At 41.7% G+C, this 23,288-nt stretch overlaps 1 protein-coding gene across 2 annotated transcripts in view; it reads right to left on the bottom strand.

The window, feature by feature from the left end:
* The window catches only part of PUSL1 (pseudouridine synthase like 1), a 71,670-nt gene that overhangs the window by 6,474 nt on the left and 41,908 nt on the right, over nt 1–23,288 (bottom strand). For both annotated transcript variants that reach the window (XM_063437215.1, XM_063437214.1), the window contains exons 3-6: nt 10,969–11,156; nt 8,058–8,204; nt 5,765–5,938; nt 3,168–3,222 (exon numbers count right to left, since the gene is read on the bottom strand). In XM_063437215.1, coding sequence (XP_063293285.1) covers nt 3,168–3,222; nt 5,765–5,938; nt 8,058–8,204; nt 10,969–11,156 — 564 coding nt within the window. The remainder of the gene's footprint in view (nt 1–3,167; nt 3,223–5,764; nt 5,939–8,057; nt 8,205–10,968; nt 11,157–23,288) is intronic.

Here is a 23,288-nt window from a genome sequence, read left to right as displayed (position 1 = left end):
GAAAAATACCCACTTATCTGATGGGAAAAGGTGTCAGAAAGATTTCTAAATCCATTCTTAAAATATTAAAAAAAATTATAGTTAGGGCACAAAAAAAGCAACAGATGAAAAATCCAAAAATCGCCCCTTTAGTGTCTAAACTACATCTCTCACACTTCTCGATCAGCATTCAATAATAATTAAAAAAAAAAAAAGACATAGGGGAGCTGCCGAATTGTCCTGTGGATCTCTGATATTTAAACAAGTCACGTAAAATGTCAGCTTTGATGCTTTTTTTGTATAGTCAAGGGTTTAAAGTGGCATTTAATGGACTCTTTGTCTTTGAAATGATTCCTGTGGCTGTTTACAACCTTAATAAATAAAAAAAAAAAAACATATTTAACTACAAATTGAGGCACTGTATAACAGGAACTGTCATATCACAACCTAAAAGCTCTTTTCCAATTATCTATAGGCTTTGGTGAAATTATTTACTTTTTTCGTATTTTCTTTTATTTTCATTAATATGCAAAGCCTGCTAGAGTTTATAATTGAGCTAACTCTTCTACAGTTCATGTGTGTGCATAGCACCCTGAAGAAAACACTTCATCCACATGTATAGAATTTGATGTCAGATGCTTGAGAGCACGCGCACACGGCATGATGGAGGGATCGAGCCGCCTCATCATATAAGTGCCTCAGAGCAAATTTTTTTTTATAATTTACTTCCACTGCATTATCCCCCCTAGTATACACCGAAATAGCGTTTATTGGGCCAAAGGAAGGAGGAAATGTCAGGAACACTCTAAGTACCAAAATTACTTCATCTTCATGAATGGATTTTGAGCTCTACAATGCTGTACCTGCAGACTTGTAAAAGAAGACATGGCCTATGTGTGCATTTTGTCCATTTAGACAAAAGTCCTCAGTCGTCAGGTAGTGGAAATTTAAAACAAAATCTACTTGCCCAAGGACAAAAGTAGTATGACAATCTACTTACGCTACCCCCAAAATAATTTCAGATTAAGGCCCCTGCCTAGAGCCCTGGACATAGACAGGTTTTAGTTTGGAATTATGTGAATCATTTGGTGTAATTACTGTGTTTGTGGTGTGTGCAGTAATGAGTGTGTGTGTGCTCTGACTGTATGTAATGTGTTTTACCCCCTCCATCTTAAATTTCATCATGGAGGGGTGCTGCAATCCATTTTGGCACAGCAGGGTGTCCTGAATCACTGGTTGTCCATCAGAAGTCTTGGATCCCTGTTGTCCAGCAGGGATTAAATTCCTGGTGGGATTAAGTTGGGGAGCATGTGTTCTGCACATCCAACGCGTGCAGACCACAGTATTCACTCTCTCTGAGACAGAGATACACACTCACAGAAATGCACGGAAGACACATTTATGGGATACACACCTAGACCCCCTCCTCCCCAGTTCACCATGTCAAAGACAAATCCCAAAAAACACTGCCTGACACAAACATTCAATTACACATTGCCAGACACACAGGAATTCTGCCAGCCACTATGCACACATACACACACAATCACTACAAACACACGCAAGTAAACAGCTAAACATACTATCAAGAACACACACACTAATGTTATTTTAGCCGCCTTCTTTTTTGTTGTTTCTGTAATCTTAGCAGCAGAAGTGTGGCTTCCCTAATATTCATTGGTGTTAGGGCTTGTTGGGGGTTGTGGCCTCGCCACCTATGTCAACCCCCGCCCCCGGACACTATACATTGGGGCAGAGTAGGCACATGCATAGCCTGTCTTAGCGCAGAGCAATATTTGCTCTCTAACGTGCCAGTCTTGGCCTGGGAATAAAGTATATTCTGTCCACTCCTGTGTGGTTTCGCAAGCGCTGGGAGGAAGTGTTCTGTCAGCTGTTCTGTCAGCTGCGCAGGATCAGAGAGGAAGGGTTTGTCTCCTTGCAATACCCTTCCCCTAGATGGTCAATGCCGGTACTTGCAGTAAATGTGGGGCCAGTTTGCTTGTGGCTGGGCTAAACTAAAAAGAAACCACATGCCCAGCACCCGGAACTGCATGTCTCTGGCGTCAGGCGATATAAATTCCACATCCCTGGGACTGATAACTTGACTGTAGGATTAGGATGTAATGAGGAGTCTGTCCCACTTTTGGAGTAAAGGTAAATTATTTGGGCTGTTTTAATATTTAGTGTTGTTTTTTTTTTATAATTATTATTCAAGATGGCTTGATGATATATATTACTCTGTAAATAGTGTGCTAAAGGATACAATCCAGCACGATGTTAACAAGGACAGCGCACAAGGAGAAGAACAAGCAAGTTCCTGGGTTTGTGTACAAAAACATCTGCACAGAATATGGGTTTGACCTGCCTAGGTCCAGATACAGCAAAGGGTAGTTGAGAATGATCCTGTGGGAATTGTTGCACACTGTGCAGGACTAGACTAGGAAGCACCTCTAGTGGCTGTCTGAGTGATTGTCACTAGAGGTGTTACTAGGCAGCAATGTAAACACTGCCTTTTCTCTGCAGGATCAGGCTATAGACACCAGAACCCCTATATTAAGCTGTAGTAGTTCTGGTGAGTACAGTGTCCCTTTAACCAGTGAATTTTAAAATTTCAAGCCGAAAAAGCTAAGCTCATCCAGGTGTAACTTTTTCGACCTAATAGTTTAACAATTCCTGGCAACACTGCTCAGTGAGTAAGGTTGTATATCATATGATCCCCTTTTATTAGGCCCTTGTCAATTTAACAGGAGCACGGACTGCAAGGAATCGACAGAGCTGTGCGAAGCTGGTTGAAAAATGTGTGCAAAGACGCAGCCAAACTCTAAACAGAGTCCTGGGGAGCAACTCGTGACACAATTTGCAGAGGCCACCAATTTGTTTGTTTGTGAATAGCTTGTGGTGGAGATAGGTTTGTAATATATTTGCATCACAAAGGTAGGGGTTGAGAAGAATTTGGAATTTAAGAGTGAAAAACATATTTAGGAGACAATTAATGGTCACATAGAGAGAATTCCATGCTATATCCTGAAAAAACTTGAGATATTAGCAGTGATGGATTCTTGGTTCCGGGGGAATGTCAAATCAGTGTGCTAAGGATATATTTTGTCCATACAATAAGAAATATTTAGAATTTGGTTCTATTACTGTATTTGGATAAACATGGCAGCTGGTATGGTAGAACACTGTACCTGTTTGTAGAGAAATGATTTGCTTTTGAAGGTTAAATCCCAAAACTGCAGGTCTCTACAAAGAAAGGAACAAAATCGTTTTTGGTTATATCAGGTTTTTGGATGAAGAATAGAAATTAATAAATGGAAACCCCATACAGAGCTAAATAACAGAGGAATAGAACAGCAGATCGAATATGGGAATTCCCCAAATAAGGGTTTCCCTCTGTAGAAATACCAATGCCCTAGGAAATCATAGTTCTGGTGCCTGTATATCCTGCCCAGGTGAAGCAATAATTCCCTTGTTATTAACATTTAATTATAAAGCACCAACATGGGCCACAAGTACAGCGTTTCGTAGGCTTGGGATGACCAATAACACATTTTCTACAGAGAAATATCTGTCATTTTATTCCCATCGTAACATTATTAATGTTAGCATTTTCACCAGTCTGTTGGTAAATTGTCATGCAGTCTTTTAACCCCTTAAGGACCAAACTTCTGGAATAAAAGGGAATCATGACATGTCACACATGTCATGTGTCCTTAAGGGGTTAAAGTAGGATGTAAATGTCTTGGTTGATTTTAGAGAAGTTTGGGAACTCAAAACACAAATTTTAGAAACAGTCAATATATCAGACAAAAAGCATAATAGCGTTCCCAGTGGAGGCCAAACATGTCTGCTATCTTGTGCCATTGCAGAAGGAACCTAGACCAATTAGATATCAGACTGATTCCACTCACAAGTGCAGATCAGATGTAAAAAGAGAGTCAGGTATCCTGCGCAAGAGATACAGCAAATCTGAACAATGTTTCAGCCTGACAGAGAACTCATCAGTGAGGTGCTTCCGGAATTCCCTCTAGGCACAGCGAATATCCAAATAAATAAGAGTTAGTGCAACCGTAGCTGTTCTTGAAATAGAAAGCTGAAGATAATTTTATGTGTTTTTGTGGAGATATAACTGGTACGACTGTGGGACAAAATGTCAAAACTGATGAAAGCTAGCTGAAAACCTAGGCATTCCCGCCCGGACTTGTGGCAACAAATTGTTGCAAAAGAAAACTTGAAACATCTTACTCCAGTACTGAAAAACACAATATTACTTACACTTTCACACAAGCACCAATCTGTCATGCACCAAATTTTACAGCATCCAATAAAATATACTTGTTTGATGCATTTACTGGCTCGCCCTAGTTTCATTTCTCTCTCCAAGACCAGAAACACCCAGCAAAGGGTCTCTGTGTGTTTTCCGTCTTGAAAACACAGCTTTATAAAATAATCATTGTAGCAATCATTGCTTAGTAAATGTTTTAAATTTGAAGTAACTACATTAGAACATGATTATTGATAGAACTTTGTGTTTCTCTTCACAGGACAATCCGAGCTCAGTCTTTAAATCATTTCAAATAAATACCAGTTGTGCTGGAATGTGCGAACTATCATAATGTATTAGCTGAGTTTACAGAGGGTTTTCGGTCACATATTGAGCTTGGTACATGGGATTTAACAATGTAAGGCCTAAAATTTCTATGTTCCTACAATAACGGGTGGAGACTGCTGTCCACTGACGCTTGCAAAAGGTCCTGAGGGACAGCAAGATGATTATATCCACCAGATGTTGTCTCATTCATGGGAAAACCATTTCCACTCTAGGCGTTCACTGTTAACCCGCTCTAAGATTTCTCTAATGTGTGAAATCACAAGGCATGCATGTTCTATAAATTATTCTGGCTGTTGTGTTTTCAAAACGAACATCTCATGAACGTGCTGGTGAATTCTTCAGTGTTTTTCATGCCCTACAGATCTCTGACCAATGCTACGTGTGAAGTCATTTTATAGCCAAGATTATGAGCAGAGAGGAGAGAATGACAGACTGGGTGTGTTCCTATTTCTCACTTTCTTCTTTCCCCCTCGAGGCTTCATGTGCACAGCTTAATAATTACATTTCTTGGATTAGGAGTTACAGAATTACACAACCAGTTTGAAGACCACTATTCAATTTCCAATCCATCTCTTTGCCCATACCCCAAGACTAAAAAATAGATCTTTAGCTGTTGCTGAACTACAGCTCCCATGATTCTTAGCCAGCTTAAAATTGGACGAGATTTGCCTGAGTATTAAGGCAAGGGAGCTTTGAAACTACGTTTGCTCCACCCATGAATATTCATTATATTAAAAAATCTGTTACGGTAATACACTCTTACCAGTGCATACGACCATTGATTAGAATCCAAATGCAAAAAACCTTTACTAACGAGACTCGACCGCTAAATCATGACAGAGTATGAAACTATCACGGTAATAATAAACCCAATCCACTACATTAACTTTTTATGAATTCCGTGGTATGGGTTCTAGAATGAAGGGGACCAGCAGCTAGGTAGTAGAATTCATAAGATAATCAAAAAAGGAAGTCTCTAATTTAAAAGGACCTTATGGGAAGCTGTGTCAAATAAATGGATGCTTTTAGTGCCAGTGGGCTGAATAAACAACTGCTTTGTCACAAGGTCATCCCTTGAGTCCTCAAACGGTTCGGAGGCCGTTATTTTCAAAATAAGGGCATCCACCTGTCCATCACTGCTCCACGTGAAACAGCCCCACCGTGTGATGCTACCTGTATTGTAGGAGATGTGGCCAGAAGCTAGATGAAGGCTTGATGTCTACTTGTGATAGCGTCTTGATGGGAGACCTGAAAATATTTTCGTTACTGGCGGATTGAAAGGCGCTGAAGTCATGGGTCCCAAGAAGCAGGTTTGCAGCTTCCTCCATAGCGGTCACACTCAGGCTGCTGCAAACAGAAATGACAGTGATCACATTCAGAGCCAGTGTTCGAAAGCTAAAAACAAAGTAGATAACAGACACTGACTCACAATATTATTAGGAACCTGTTACCTGTGGCTAACGAAGTTTGCGCAGGTATGTTATAAAATGTACTGTGATGGGGAAATCCCTTATATTTATTTGAGATCTGGATTTAGACAGCATGTTCTTCTGTGTAATTTGTCAGTACAAAAACTGCTATTTCTAAATGCCTAGTGGGGTAACAAGCTTGGAATTGTGGGGGCAGACGCAGGGCTGGATTTACCCTCCTTGCCCTGGGACAGGGCTAGGAAAGTTTGCGTGTGGAAGCTGCTTGTGGTGTATGTGGGAATTCTGTTTTGGCATTGTGTGTCTGAGGATGGCTGCGTGTTGTGTTGCATTTGGGGTTATAGTGGGGATAAAAGGGATGTGGTGGAAGATGTGGCGCTATACCCTTGAGTGGATGGGTTACAACCACCTGGGTAAGTGATGGCTAACTACATTCCCCATGATGCCCAGCTAGCGTTTAGACTCTAAAAGCTAACTGAGCATCATAGGAAATGTATTCCAGAAACAATTTATGGTGTTATGGTGTTAGCCATCACTGGTCTAGGTTGTCCCTTCCATGTGTGTATAGCTTCAGAGTGATTATGCTCTCCTCCAAGACGTACCACTGTCTCACACTTTTTTATAAATTTATCAAAGCTGCATTTTAATGTACATATTCCAGCTAAAAGACACATGGTCCAACCTAACAGAAATGTGAGCTTTGACCGACAATAAATGTAAACCATACACGATAGCAAGGTCTTTGTCATGCAAGAGGTTTCTATTCCTCATCTGATTTCGATGACCTATGGCAGTGGTGACAGCAAGTAAACACTGAAACCTCAAAGTTTATTTAACCCCTTCAGGACACATGACGGAAATATTCTGCCATGATTCCCTTTTATTTCTGAAGTTGTGTCCTTAAGGGGTTAATTTGCACCATATCAAAGAGTGAAGACTCCATCATGCATTTTAGAAAAACTTAAAACCACCTTCCAGTACACTGAGTGGTACTCTCTTAGGACCTCTCGTGGTCACAATCCAATCCCAAGGAATACATACCACAGATTCTGCCTAGGCACGTTTGTGAATCTGCATCTTGTTTTGGAAAATGGACACCCTTGATACACCTTATTCATACCTCCTCTCCATTTGGTTGAATGTCTTATGCAATTAACTCTCTATTGACTACGCAGACCTGGATATATATTTGTTACATTATAAATGTATGTACCTATTGTCTTATGCACTGCTTAATTAGCATTAATGGAATAAAAAGTTTTAAGAAATAAAAAACAAAATAAATAATGTTTTTCCCATAGGGTATTAAAGGACTATCCAGGCCTTTTTGTTGATGCATAGTATTAGCACTTTATAGAATAAAAGATAAATAAACTCACTTTCTAAGTACCTATGTTTGTTCCAGAAGCGTAGGACTGAATTCCACAGCGAGGTTCTTGCAAACCCCTCAAGAAAACAGGGTATTTATGTCTGGCCATCAATGTGGACAGAGGAATCAGGCATTTTGGATACAAACAGAGGGCTGGCAAACAGGATGCCCTACTCTGTCCCCAAATACCAGCTGCCCAGTTACTTAAAAAATATAATGGACTGGAATGAAGTGTCAAAGATATAAGCATTTGTTTGGCAAACTGTATTGAGTCAACGCGAGTCAGATTATCTTCATGTACCTCTGCCCTGTACCTCTGCCCTGTTTTGGAGCACAATTCAGTGTTTGAGTACATAATGTAAAGCAGACTTTCAGGATTTGCACACTAATATCCAGTTATAACAACTAGGGTACAGCTCTCCGAGTAAATTGTCAGAGTTAGTTCTGTCCACGATCTTCCAGCTCTACATGTTATGGTAAATGTCCAATCACTCTTGTCCTTGTTCATCTTCTGACCCCAAAACCTGCTCACCAAGTTCTGCTGCTCTTCCCTAAATGCCTCAATAGGCAATGGAAGTTAGAGACGCCGAGCAGCGCTCCTAGTTATGGTTACAAATCCTACTGTTGTTTTTTTTTCTACTTATTAAGATTCAAGTTCTTTGACATGTACCTTACACTTGCCGCCCAGCATAGGTTTCGCTCAAACACAGGCAGGTCAAACCGATTGCATCCCGTCACTACCCGATAGACGTATGTCCGAGATAGCGCGTTGTGACGAGCGTGGAAATTGTCACAAACTCGAACGGCTTTGAGGACACTAGACGAAAAGAAGCAAGGAGTAAGTATTTAGCTAGCTGGAAATTCTACTGAAGGATGCACAGGCTAAAAGACTGAAAAAAAAACAATCAAATATATATGATATTGCCTGCTGTCTTTTGGAAAGGCACCTTCAATAGTCATGTTATATACTAAAACATAAGGAAGCCCAGCTGCACTCCACGGTAGCTGGACCTCAAATACATCTGAAGAATTTGAGAAATATAGAATTCTTTATTGCAGTTCGGTCACAGATCATGTCCTTTCTCATGCGGAAGGCCCTGTACTAAGATTGCAGTAGACCGCGCCAAGATGCCTCTCGTTTAACATCAAACACCGGGAGACATTCCATCTGCTACCAGACTTGTTTCTCTGTTTGGACTACAATTCTCAACTCTTGGACATCACATTCCTTCAGCAACTGCTGTGTGTTATTGCTGTAATTTAATGGACCTCAATACATTGTATTCTGAATGCCCAAACTGCAGGGTCCCACAGAGGCGTGTGCGAGGCCAGCCCGTCTCCCTCCCTCAAGGTAGAATCTGAACGGCATGTACAACCATTGTAATTAGTTACTATGGAAACCAGGCTTTGTGTGTGAGATTTGCTGTATGACAGGAATGTGCAGTTTGTATGTTCACGTGCCAGAAATCACTGCCGCTCCATCTCATCTGTTAGCAACAATAAGCACACGAGAGAAATCCAGAAAGAAGATAAGTGGACGATGCACTGACTGCCAGGGGCGTCTGCAGTCTATTCCAAAACGCTCAATTGCTGAACTCATGACAGAAAGAAAGAAAAGCGTGGAGTAACGGAGAAAGGGAAAGGGAGATACGGCTAAACAGAGAGCAAGGAAGAAAGACAAAAACAACATAGGAAATAAAGAATGGAAATTAGACAGTCAAGACCAGACTAAAAGGCAGGGGAAAAAAAGGAAGATAGGGAAAGTCAGAGACCAAAGGAGAAAGGTTAAGAAATTTAAAAAAGGAAGAGAATGAGGGTTACAAGGTCACAATTAGTACACTTTAATAGGGGGGTAACCCCAAATAGAAACTAAAGTGGATAAACAAGAACTAGTGTACCTAAGGGGAGGAGGGGAAAAACTGGGAAAAGATAAACTCTAATAAGAGTGTCAGCTTATCACCATATGTTGGGAAATAAAATATATACATTTTGTTAATATTTTAAAAAACGTGCTTCTGTACAGTAAATAGAAAGTCGTAGAGACCTGTCTCTACAGAGAATCTAAGATACGGTATTCTGATCGTAGTCTCCGATGTGGAATTTGATACTACTGGTTGCTGTAGGTTAGCAGAGCGACCTGTTAGGTAAATCTGTAAACCGAAACTAATACTGGTGTAGATATAACCCTGCACACACACGTCTGTGTCAGGGTATATAACCGTAAGAGACGGCACAGAGAAGTGCTGACAGTGAATAACGGTGTTAAACGGGCAGTATATTGCAGATATAAGGTCTAGACTATTAAAGTAGTAACACACCGTAAATATCCTTGGTGCTAAAGCGGCACCTAAAACCTAGGTCTTAATTATTAGAGTAATAACTGTAGATTAACTTGGTGCTTGGGGGAAAAATGAAAGTGAGACAAATAGAGAAATAAAGTGTTAAAGAGAAATGTGACAGAGAGAAGGAAGGTGAGACATAATGAAAGAGAGATAGAGAAAAAAAACAAAGAATGCAAAAAAGAGAGAGAGAGAAAGATAAGAGGAAGAAATGCAGGAGCAAAAAGGTAGAGAGTATAATGGAGATTGGCGTATGATTGCTTGCATGCACGTGTCTTTGTGTATGAATGAATGTCTGCTTGCGTGTATGAAACATTTTACTCCTTGTTTTTGTTTATGATTGTCTGTTGCTTGTTTATATTGTATGTATAGGAATGTCTCTCTGCTCGCATGTTTATCGTGTATGTGTAAGAATGTCTGTTTGCATATTTAGATTTATGAGAATGTCAATTGTTTATGTTTGTAACTTGCATGTGTATGTGTATGAATGACTATCTCCATGCTTATCCCCTGTTTGTACATGTTTGGGTGGGCCCAACATGTAAATGAATATACATGCTTGCATTCTTCAATGTACATTAATACATTCTTACAAACATGTTCCATCGTTTATGAATGTCAATTTGCCATCATGTTCCTGTATGTATGAATGAATGCTTCCCAGCATAATCCTATGTGTATGAATGTATGTTGCCAACATTAAACTATGTGCTTAAATGTAAGTGAGCTAGCGCATTTATAATTTATGTGCGTGAATGTCTATCTACTTAGTTGGGAGTCTAGGTTGAATATGCCTATGATAGTTAGAGCCTAGGTATGCCTATGTAATTGCATTTACAGATTCAAATATCAAATATTAATGTTTAAACCAGACAGGAAGTAGTTAGGCTTTGCCAACATGCTCCAGAACTGCTCTGCAGGAAGAAAACTGCCACTAACCTTTACAGCCAATTACAGCGGCTGAATACCAAAACTCACAAGCTATATTTAGATTTGAGGACTAAATTTAATTTCAATAAATACATATATAGCAAGCATAGGCAACCTTCGGCACCCCGGACAATCTTTTTTACCTTCTTTGGGCCTCGTCAGCGAGATATATCCGATACACCTCTAGGCACAGTGAGGTGTATAACATCTGGAATTCCAAAGGTTGCCTACCCCTGCCCTATAGTATAAGAAGGAACGGTAATTACTCTAGTCAACAATAAGACAGAACCACCACGCACCTGTCTTGCTCACCTGATGGGCTCTGGTACCAAGTGATGATTTAATGCATCTACTAGTATGGTCTCGGAAAATGGAGGCTTCCCCACTGCCCTTTCAATATCCACATGAGCCGAGTTACAGATAGCATGAACCCCAGTGTCTGTTCGGCTGGAGATGGTGAACTTGGCATTGCCAACCAGTCTGAGCTTCTGTGCTGCCATCTAGAGTTTAAAAATTAGGAAAAATTTGGGTTTAATATATTACATAGGTATATGTTGCATAAGAGCAAACATTTTCATGTACGGTGTAGGTTTTTAGATCAGAGTTTTCAAAAAAAATCAACAGACGAGGACTTTTTTTTTTTATATTCCCAACCATGGATGTCTCTTTTTATTAATTTAAGTGATACGAAGAACCATGATCAGTCATTCAATGAACATTATTTGAACTTGGTATGAGTTGGTTTGATAATCTGAAAGTATGAACTTCTGCTTTATCAGACCAACTCAAACTGAAAGGACCGCTGACGTCTAACAGAGCACAGTAAACATGAAACCGTTAATAAACAGTTTAACAGATTATGAGTATATGAGGACTCCTAGCACCATAACCACTACAGCGTTCTTAAGTGGTTATGGTGCCTAGGGTATTCCTTAAAGGGACACTATAGTCACCAAAATAACTTTAGCTTATTGAAGCAGTTTTGGTGTATAGATCATTTCCCTGCAGTGTCATTGCTCAATTTAGGAGTTAAATCCCTTTGTTTATGAACCCTAGTCACACCTTCCTGCATGTGACTTGCACAGCCTTCCAAAATACTTCCTGTAAAGAGTCAGCTAATGTTTATACTTCCTTAATTGCAAATTCTATTTAATTAAACATTTATTATCCCCTGCACTGTTGATAGCTTGCTAGACCCCACAGAAGCATTCCGTGTATGATTAAAGTTCACTTTAGAGAGCAGGCAAGAAGAACTTTTAAAGTAAGTTACATCTAATTGAAAGTGAAACCATTTTTTTTTATGCATGGTGTGTGAGTCACAGCCAGGGGAGGTGCAAACAAAAGGGATTTAACTCCTTAATTGCGGAAAATTGAGCAGTGAGATTGCAGGATCATGATCTATACACTAAAACTGCTTCATTAAGTTGTTTTGGTGACTATAGTGTCCCTTTAAAATATTTGAAAGATAATTTGAAATTGCACATAATAAAATTAGATTTAATAACAGCCCGTCTAAAAGTAGAGAGTCGTACAATAAAAATATGAATAAATATATGTTTATGCTACTTGGTTCCTTTTAAGATACTACCGATGTTAAATCCATCATCTGAATCAAAACATGCTGAAACTGAAAAATGTTGCTATTTTGACCTAAAAATTTGATTTCCTGGTTTTTGTTTTTTTAAAGTCCACATACTATAGTGTTTTCTATACACCCGAAACCATGGGATCTGCAAAATGGGGCAACCTTTCCTTACACATAAAATTACAGTGTGCAATTATTTATATATAGCGCAAACATATTCTGCAGCGCTGTACAATAAAGTAAACGAGACAAATGATTCTAACAAAACATTTGTGACTCCAGACGCACAGTTCTGTCCAAACGACATGGCTATGTTCCCTGATGGAATACATCTGGGGACCCCACTGATGTGGAATTATTAAAAATTATTATTGTACTTGTATTGAATTATTGTACTAACTCCATTTTAACCTTATATTGTGACAATCCTCCATTTTGTCCTCCTAACCTGACTTCTTCAAATCCTCCATTTTGTCCTCATGACTTAACTTGTTCATTTTAAAACTACCTTACGTGACTGAACTTCTCAAACCCAATTAATACAGTAGACAAAGACCGTGTTTCCTACAAGGACAAGTACCAGGAGGTGCTGGCTACTCCTTAAGACTTGCCGGCTACTCCTTAGGACTTGTAAGATAGTATAGTTTGAAGGCCACGAGAACACAGTAGTAATGAAATGTTCTATTCATAAGAGACCTTGCACCTGGACATGAGGCCTGATATCACTGACTGTGTAAAATGACGCTCAAGCCCCCCTTTCCACCGAGTAAACCTCATGCTGGGAAAGATGGCGCCTGAGCCTTCTGTCCACACCCTTGTCCAGAACAATACCACCTCCCGGTGGGAGGACACCTAGCTGGTCACTCAAACCCCTGAGCCAATTAATAATATTGGTGGGTGGACACGAAGTTAGTCACATAATGTTTAATCCAATCAATGATGTTTATTTGTTATTATCTGATATTCAATGATGATGTCATTTTGCTTTTAAAAAGATCTGCACAACTGTTTTCCAACCAGATTGCATTAAATTTTCTGAAGTGCTTTTAACCTGAACTCCATGTGTCAGTGTGAGCTTACTTCTGCGTATACGCAATTTAATCATCTCAGATTTGGACAGGAACAGATAGACTTTGAACATTTTGGTTTACTTTCAAAAAGTACCATAACAACTTGGCGCCCAACGTGGGGCATCGGGCTATGGCCTCTGGCCGGTGAGCCGTCCTAAGGAAGATGCTGTTGGACGGGGGAATCCTGGGGGTAGGAAGGGAGACTGATCACCTCCAAGTACACGGTAGAGACTTCTGCAGAGCCACCGGTATGTTCCGGCCCCTTTGATTGACCCGTCCACGTGTCTGTGACTGCTTCCCGGGAGGACATCAAAGACAGGTAATATCTTGCCCGGTGTCTCGTTACTCACTTGTTTACCTGCATTTTAGTCTGTTGCCTGGGTGTGTTTGAATTGTGTTTGAATTGTTCGCCTGTTTCCCCATTTTGAGATAAAGGGGGGGTGGACCTGCAGGGGATTTGCCTGGGGTTCTGTCTTGCTTGTTTTCCCCTTTTTGGGATAAAGGGGGGTGGACCTGAGAGGATTTGCCTGGGTCTTCAGTGTGTCTGTCTATCTGTTTGTATTTTACCCCTTTTGGGATAAAGGGGGGTGGACCTGTGGATTCGTTCCTGGGGGTCTTCTGTTGCCTGTTTTACCTCTTTTAGGAACCACTGTGCTGTGGTTGTAAGGAAAAAGGGGGGTGGACCTGTGGATGTGTTCCTGGGGGTCCTCTGTTGCCTGTTTACTTCTTTTAGGAGCCTCGTGGCTGTGGCTGTAAGGAAAAAGAAGTTGGTGGAACTGTGGGATCTGTGTAGAATCATAGGTTCCTGTGATCCAATGGTGTGTCACTTTGATAGCCTAGCTAGCTTCACTGTGCACGTTCGGACCATCCAGCTCTAGTTGAGTTGGGGACGTCCTGGCCCGGACCTTTCGGCTCTAGTTGAGCCGGAGATCCACTGGTTATTTAATTGTGGTAGGAGACTGAGCCTTGTGGCAGGGGACTCAGTTTCCGGGGGGGATTCAGGCAGGTATTGCTTGTTTTTCGCATCACGTGGTAGTGAGACTTATAAAGTGGGTTTTATAGGGGCACTACGGGAATGAGGATAGACGTGGCCACATTCTTGTGGACTGCAGAGTAGAGGGAGGCTGGAAAGGATTTCGGACCGGTGTTAGCTGTTATCCTTGGCCGCTGGTAGTGAGACTTATGAAAGTCGTTCTCCGAGCGGGGACACTACGAGGTTGAGAAAGGTGACTTTGGAGTAAGCACATGTAGAAGGAAAGGGATTATTGTTGATTTCATTTGAACTGTAATGCATGCACTGTATTTCAATTGTATTGTTGTCTTGTCTGTTTAATTAGGAGTCTCATGAACTCCTGTGTCTGTCTCTAAGGATTTTTCCTTGCCTTTTCCCTTTTCTATACTTCCTATATTATTATTCTATCCTCTCCTATTTCTATTGTGAGAGAAGTGATTGGTCACACACTTCTCACCTCCAATTAGTGACTAGTCTACGTTTTGGGAAGACGCACTGGGGGGGGACCCACCCCTCTCGAGTGTCAGTCCACCATTGTAGACACTGTTTAAAACCTTTTCCCCCTATATCTGGGACGCCTGTATAGGAGGGGAATGGAACAGGGTTAGAAAAGCCCAATAAGGGCTGGCTAGCGCGTGTGATCTAGTTGAAGATAGAGATTGCTAAAGTGTGTAAAGTTGCTGTGCCTTCATGTGGTAGATTACTGACAGAGAAGAAAGCAAGCTTACTGGTACAGAGTAGCAATGCTATTCAGCAGGAAGGTAGGGTTGAGGAAGAACTAGATCACAAAGGGTTAAGAATGTATGTATATTATAATAATTGTTTTTGTATTTTGTGTTAGCCATTACCCTGGTAGAGGGTGGGGGTTTTGTATTGAGTTTCACTGAAGAGTATTATTAAATGTTGTGTTTTTGTGTCCCTTTGCTTTTGCAATAATTGTAACGTAACTGTCTTTCCAGCGCTGACATGGTTAAAAAACTTCATGCTGGCTCTCTCCTTGCCTTCTGTGAGACGCGAGGGGGGAGAGGGAGGGGTGACATTCCTGGTTTTTCAGTTCTGCGTTCAGTAAAATTATTCAGAAACTAATAAGATTTAGCAATGGAACAAAGTATTTTCTCCAAGACTGTTGTATAAGATAAGGAGTCAGGGATGTAGCTCAGTGTTTATTACGAAGGTTAGGAAAGTGAATCTGATGCAGGAATAGAGAATTATTTGGACGAGTTAAAAATGTAAAGGCAAGTGTGATTTGTTGCATTGCTATGCAATGTGGATAGAGGGAATATGCAAAGTTGTTAAGCTAGATTGTGAAGAGGAAAAGTGATTAATGGCTGTAGGTATATTGTTTGCATTCCGTGAGTTTATTTATTTATTTTATTTATTTATTTATTTTCCGCCCGTGTATTGTGTCATGCTCATCCTATCTTAAAGACATGCTGTCTTCCTTAATTCCCATATATTATGAACAAAAAGGTTACGGTTACTAGGATTATCCTGCTATTAGTTTCCCCGTGTCAGGAAGGTGTCTGTGACAAGTATTGGTTAATATGTAGATAGAATATATATGTCTATCGTTTCACGTATAAGTAACAAGTGTGTTTTAGCTTTGTGTACAAAGATTGATAACATGCTGAAAGAAGGGTTATCTTAAAGAACATTTACTAAAAGAAAGTTCTAATAAACCAAGATTTCTTGAACAAATGAATAAGCCAAGTTTAAAGACTGACTAACATAATTTTTGTTGTAAGCCCAGATATTTTATTATTGCATATGCGTAGGAATTGAGACTTTGGGCATTATAGTATATTAATTCTAGATCTGTTACTAGCAGCAAGTGCCTATCCCACGCATGCTTAAAACACTTCTACTGAGTTAACCTCTACCACTCCAGTTGGAAGGCTATTCCATGCATCCACTACCCTCTCAGTGTTATGGTACTTTTTGAAAGTAAACCAAAATGTTCAAAGTCTATCTGTTCCTGTCCAAATCAATAAAATTAAATTGCGTATATACGCTGAAGTAATTAAGTCTGACACACGAGGTTCAGGTTAAAATAACTTCGAGAAAGTTTATTGGCGAGTGAAGTAAAAGCGGGCGCGCAGGCCCTTTTAAGAGGCATTTTGCGTCATCATTGATTATTAGAATATCAGCAAATAAACATCATCAATTGGATTAATTGTTAAGTGACGGAGTTAGTGTCTTACCTATTGGTTAGTGAAATTAAGAGGTTAGTCCCGTGCCCACCCATCAGAGGTGGGATTATTCTGGACACGGGTGGGGGACAAGGGGGTCCTAAGCGTCATTTTACACGGTCAGTGATATCAGGCTTTATGTCCAGGTGCAAGGTCTCTTATGAATAGAACATTTCATTACTACTGTGTTCTGTGGCCTTCAAACTATACTATCTTACAAGCTCTTAAGGAGTAGCCAGCAAGTCTTAAGGAGTAGCCAGCACCTCCTGGTACTTGTCCTTGAAGGAAACACGGTCTTTGTCTACTGTATTAATTGGGTTGAGAAGTTCAGTCACGTAATGTAGTTTTAAAATGAACAAGTTAAGTCATGAGGACAAAATGGAGGATTGAAGAAGTCAGGTTATGAGGACAAAATGGAGGATGAAGTCACAGTATAAAGTTAAAATGGAGTTAGTACAATAATTCAATACAAGTACAATAAAGATTTTTAATAATTCCACATCAGTCCCCCCTATGAAATGTTAGATTCTAAGAGATAAAACTTTATTATGTTAGTATCAGAAGACGTGTTAACCCAAAGGCACAGAAACCCCGTGGCTGCTAGCTAGATGTTAATGCAAAGTGCAAGGCTGTCCCTAGATCTGACCCTAATAGGCTAACCATCCGTCAGTATGGCTCTCGAACGCTTCACACCCAAGGGTATCCCATGGCAGCTAACCCACCACTTCTCCACATGGGGCCTTTACCATTCACTGACAGATGCTGTCCCTGAGCTAGTCCCTTCCTAGAATTCCTGCACTTTATCGACAAAAGGGAATGTTTGCAGCGGCAGACAGGGTGAGTTGATGTCTTGGAATTCTTGGTCATCAACTTCGAGATGGGTCAAAGTGGGTGCTGCTTGGTCAACAGTCTTCATGAGGGATTTTCTCAGACATGGGAGGACACAACAAAAGAGAAGAGCAAAAATAAAAAGAAAAATTAGTATAGCCATACCAATCTGCATTAAAGCCTTTTGCCATCCTGTCATCCAACCAAACCATCTTTCCCAGGGATCTTTTATCCCAGAATTCCTTTTTAGCTCTTCAGACAAGTCATTTAATTTTTCTATAGCTAGTGTGACTTTACCATTAGGGCCCGTGTTTTCTGGGATGTAGGTACAACATGTCATAGTGTCGGGCAAAATCTTACAAACCCCTCCTTTTTCGGCTAAGATCATATCTAGGGCCATTCTATTCTGGAAAGTCATTTGGGATGTGGCCTGCAACTGTTCGGCCAACCCCTGGAGGGCGTCTCTGGTGTAATTGACAAAACGCTGTTGATTATAATAAATGTAATTTATCCAATTTAGATTCTTGTTTGCGGTAACTATGGTAAAAATTGATTCAAATCCTGCAGCAACTTCATCCCTAGCTTTAAACTCGTTGGGCACCCCCCTGGGCACTCCAATGGCATCAATATATACATGAGGATCAAAACTTCCTTTCACTGGGGCGTCACGTTTAACCTTAGTGTGGCTAAACTCATGGGTGTTGAGGTGTGTGTCAGAAATAATATGTATAGGCATAATGGCCTTAGTCAAAGTACACTCTCCCCACCATTCTGTGTCCATTCTGGATCTTAGCTGTAAATCCCCACACAACCAATAAATGTCCCCTAGTGACCTAGTGTGATGTTGCAACAAACGTACAGGGACAGTTCTATATGTAGCACAATAGCCTTTGGAAAAGTTACCTACAAATTTACCAATACCATCGTACATGGCATAGCAAGTGTAATTACCTTTATATACGGTAATACCATCAGGGGGTTTGACGTCTTTGGCTAGAAGAGGATACTCCTTTGTCCATGCAATACATATGGACCTGTTAAAATTATAGTGATAGGCAAAAAGGCTTAAAACACATTCTTCTATATCTACGGGTAGGATTAAAGGTACGGTACCCAGGTGAGGCCGGGCACCTCCACACACATAACATGCGGTTCTATTATGCTTATTAGCATTATATTTCATCCATTCTAACCATAAATTTACATCATTAAAACCTGTTTCAGCGGCCATGGTATCTTCAAAAGTGGGGTTAGCAATGGCCATCATGTCTTGAAAGGTCTGGATATGAGGTTTTAATGGGTTAGGGACCATATGGGTGGCCCCTTGCCACTCAGAAGAGTTGCACATATCTTTAAGGTAGAAATGCCCTAATTTCTGGTAGGAACCCTTTTTCCAGTACATTCCCATCACATACTGGTCCGCATCCGTTGGGCTTGGGCGCTCAATGTTAAGGATTAATTTCATTGGTGTGCTCCCCCCAGGCTTTCTCAAAGTCATTCTCTGGAGAAGCGATCTACCATGATCATCTACTTTAGCTACGGCACTTTTTGGTTTGTAACCCCAGGCAGGCCCGGCATTCCATCCCGCCGCCCCCCAATGGTCACAATTGTGCCCCCATTGTTTGTCAACTACACAAACATATGGGTCTTTCGAATGAGGGATATCTCTATAGATGCTCTGGATTTGTGGTGTGGGAAATGGGCATTCTACGATATCACAATAGTCAAAGGTATAAGTAGCCACCTGGGTGCATGATGAATTATACCAGAAGGTGTACCCACTAATGTCTTTGGTAATGGCTACTTGCTGGGCCTTCATAAGGCTAATTAAGGAGAAGATGTACCAGAGATACATGTTGGTGCGATATTCGCTTCCTCTGGGGCAGGAGATTTCTTGCAGTGGGAAGCGTGGACCCAATTTGGCCTACCGGCCAATTTGACGGAGGTTGTGGTGATCAGGAGAACTTGGAATGGACCGTCAAATCTTGGTTCTAGGGTATTTTTCCGCACAAACTTCTTAACCAGGACCCAATCTCCGGGGAGTAGGTTATGGGAACCTGTATCCAATTCGGGATCTGGAATTGAAGAGAAAACTTGGGCATGTATTTTGTTTAGGACATTTGCAAGTTCAGTTACATAGTCTACTAAAACATCTGATTGGAGCTGTAACTGCTGTGGATAATAACAACCTAGTCTGGGTGCTGTCCCAAATAGAACCTCATATGGGGACAGTGAATGCTTCCCTCTAGGTGTGTGCCTAACACTAAATAGGGCTATTGGTAGGCTTTCTGGCCAGGGCATCTTTGTTTCTTGTGACATTTTTAACATTCTGGTTTTTAGGGTGCCATTCATGCGCTCCACTTTACCACTACTTTGTGGGTGGTAAGGGGTATGGAAGGCCAGAGTCACCCCTAGAGCAGTCCAAATTTCTTTAGTCACAGTTGCTGTAAAGGCTGGGCCTTGATCGCTCTCAATGACTTCTGGGAGTCCGAATCTGCATACAATATCTGTAATTAGGCGCTTTGCGGTTGTCTTTGCAGTGATATTGGCCACTGGGTAGGCTTCTGGCCAGCCTGAGAACATGTCCACTATTACTAGTGCATATTCATGGGGCCCACTCTTGGGCATTTGGATGTGGTCAATTTGAATTCGCTGGAAGGGGTACATGGGCTTTGCCAGGTGTTTCGCAGGTACTTTAACTGGTCTTCCTGGATTGCATTTTGCACAGATGACACAGGCCTTGCAGAAGCTATTGATCAATGTTGTGATTCCAGGTGCTTCATAATACTTCTGTATGAGGGCGGCCATCAATTCTTTTGACAGGTGTGCAGGCCCATGTGCCCATTGGACAACTGCTGGATACAAATTTCTGGGAAGACAAAATTTGAAGTTGTTGTAATATATTCCGTCCTTTTGGACAGCTCCTTTCTTTTTCCATTTCTGGATTTCTTCAGGAGTGACTGCAGCTTGCTGTTCTTGTAAAATTCGCAAATCAGTAGGAAGAGTTTGCAGGGCAAAAATAGGGACTTCTTCTTCTTGTCCGGACACTTCTTCATCCACTTCCTGCAAATCCCTGGCCGCTAACTTAGCAGCCTGATCAGCCAAATGGTTGCCCTTTGCTTCATCTGTATCCAATTTCCCATGGGCCTTTACTTTCAAAACGGCCACTTCTTTGGGGAGTAGGAGGGCATCCATTAGCTCCTTGATTGCAGTGCTGTGTTTGACTGGTGTACCGGCGGTGGTAAGAAATCCTCTAGTCTTCCAAATTAGGCCGAAGTCATGTGCCACGCCTAGAGCATATCTTGAATCTGTATAGATGTTGGCACGTTTTCCTTCGGAAATTTTGCAGGCTGAAGTCAGAGCCTGTAATTCAGCTTCTTGTGCAGACATTGCTGGTGGTAAGGATGATGATTTAATAACTTCATCTGTTGTGGTTACGGCATATCCTGTGTGATATGTTCCACCTTCATCGGCATATCTCGATCCGTCCACAAACAGGGTAAAATCCGGATCTGGTAATGGGTTCTCATGCACAGTTGGTAAGTGCACTGTTTCCATTTTCATCTGTTCAAAACAGTCATGAGGTGTTTCTGGGTCATAATCATTCTTTATGACCAGATCTTGAAATTCCTTTTCCAGGAAATGGCGTGGCCATGCTTCTAGAAGGTCAGTTGTTGGGTATTTGACAATACCATTTTCCTGTAGCTGTTCTTCATTCATGGTGGCCCATAGTTTTGCCATGGGCCCAAGGTCATTCCATGACTTTGTCTTCAACTTGGTAACAGGAATATGTGGGATAGCAGTATCCCAATGACGGTAAAGGTAGTTAAGTTGTTGAGGTAGTTGGACCAAGACCATGCTATTGCCTTCAGAGTCACAATAGAAGTCTTGTGCAGTGAGCTTTACATCGGTCCGGTGGTAAAGCTCATCTTCATAGCAAGGTTCAGGAGTAATGTTCGGTTTGTACCACATGGTGCAGAAGGCGTAATCTGGGCCTTCACAGAGAGGTTTTTCACCTTCATAAAATGTCAAATGTGGATGCATGACTTTCTTGATACATCCACAGAGCAGGTGAATGTAGGTTTCATCCGTGATAAATCCATAGTAGATACCCCCCTCAGGGAGTGGAAGAAGAGTGGACGGATTAAGTACCTGACATCTTTGGATGGAAATGTTGTCAGGCAAAAGAAGATGACACTGTAAGCGTAGGTGTCTGGCTGGAGACACGTGCTTGAGCTGGACTTGGTTGATGATGGCAGAGATGTCATGAGGGGCCAAAACAACCAGAGGGTGGCCAAGGACCAGGTCTGAGGTTTTCTCTATGAGTTCTCTCGCAGCAAAAACAGCCCTGAGACAGGAAGGAGTCCCTCTGGCCACAATGTCCAGTTGACATGAGAAATATCCAATAGGCCTCTGGCGGCCTCTTAAGTCATTAGTTTGGGTGAGCACTCCTGTTGCGTGGCCTTGTCTTTCAGAGACAAACAATTTGAAAGCTTTGGAGTAGTCAGGTAGGCCCAAGGCAGGAGCAGAAGCAATGGCTCGTTTGAGAGCATTAAAATTGTCCATAGCTTCTTTAGTTAAACAGAAAGGGTCAGACTTAAGTGCGTCATAGAGAGATTGCATGAGCAGAGAGGCTTCTGGGATCCATGCTCTGCAGTAGGAAATGAGGCCTAGGAAGGCATGAAGAGACTTAGAAGTCCTTGGAGGCGGAATATCCAGCACAGCTCTTACCCGGTCCCGAGTAAGATGTCTGGTACCTTGAGATAGGCAGTGTCCAAGGAAAATTACTGAAGGTTGGCAGAACTGTAGCTTGATGAGCGAAGCTTTGCATCCTTGTTCTGCCAAATAACAAAGCAGACTAATTGAGCACTCTTCGGTAGTGGGTATGTCATCTCCACAGAGCAGCAAATCATCCACATACTGAAGCAGGACAACTTCTGGGTGCTCGGCTTGCCATGGGTCAAGGATGGTGGCCATGGCCTTTGCAAATTGACTTGGTGAATTTTGTGCCCCTTGGGGCATGACAGTCCAGGTATACTGTTGCATTTCATGAGTGAAAGCAAACAGGTATTGACAGGAAGGGTCCAGTGGGACACTGAAAAAGGCATTGGCCAGGTCAATAACTGTAAAGAATTGTGCAGATGGTGGGACTCCAGAGAGCAGAGTATGAGGATTTGGTACAAGAGGGGTGTCCAGGACGGTAGCTTCATTAACAGCACGGAGGTCCTGGACCATCCTGTACTTCTCTGGTTCACCCTTTGGAGTTTTCTTTTTCACAGGAAATAACGGGGTATTGCATTCAGATTTACATTTGACAAGGGCACCCTTCTCCAAGAGTGCCTTAATGTGGACAGAAATTGCAGCTGACTGTGCTGGTTTTAATGGATATTGTGGTTTTCTTGGTAACTTAGCTCCTGGAATAAGCTTTACCACCACAGGGGGAACATTTAGGTGACCTATGTCCTCTGGGCCTGAGGACCATAACTTTGCGGGCACCTGTGTTTTTAATTCCTCTGGGAAATTGGACCTTAATTCTGCTGTCTCCTCACGGGGCTTTTCTAAATGCAGCATCAGAGGCAAAGAGCATAGGGCTGAGGTGTCTGATACAGACAGGGGTGTAAACATTTCTACCTGCCCATCCGGGGTAAAAGTGATGGATGCTTGCAGGCGTGAGAGGACATCAGCACCTAACAGGTTAATGGGGCATGTGGAGGATACTACAAAGCGAGCGAGCAGGCTAGAGCCAACTCGTAGCGGGGTTGTTAGAGGGCTATGTCTTGGCTGGCCATCCACTCCAACACAAGAGACATCAATATTGGACAGGAAAGATGGGTCTGGCAGGTCTCGTTCTCGTAGAACACTACGGGCTGCACCTGTGTCAACAAGAAATGTGGTAGGGTGGCCTTCAATGGGCAAAGTTACTGTAGCAAGTGGCCCCCCCTTATCCC

Source organism: Pelobates fuscus, chromosome 11 (genome assembly GCF_036172605.1).
Source record: "Pelobates fuscus isolate aPelFus1 chromosome 11, aPelFus1.pri, whole genome shotgun sequence".
NCBI lineage: Eukaryota > Metazoa > Chordata > Amphibia > Anura > Pelobatidae > Pelobates > Pelobates fuscus.
The sequence above is the reverse complement of the archived record's forward strand: the minus strand, read 5'-3'. Positions and strand labels throughout refer to the sequence as shown.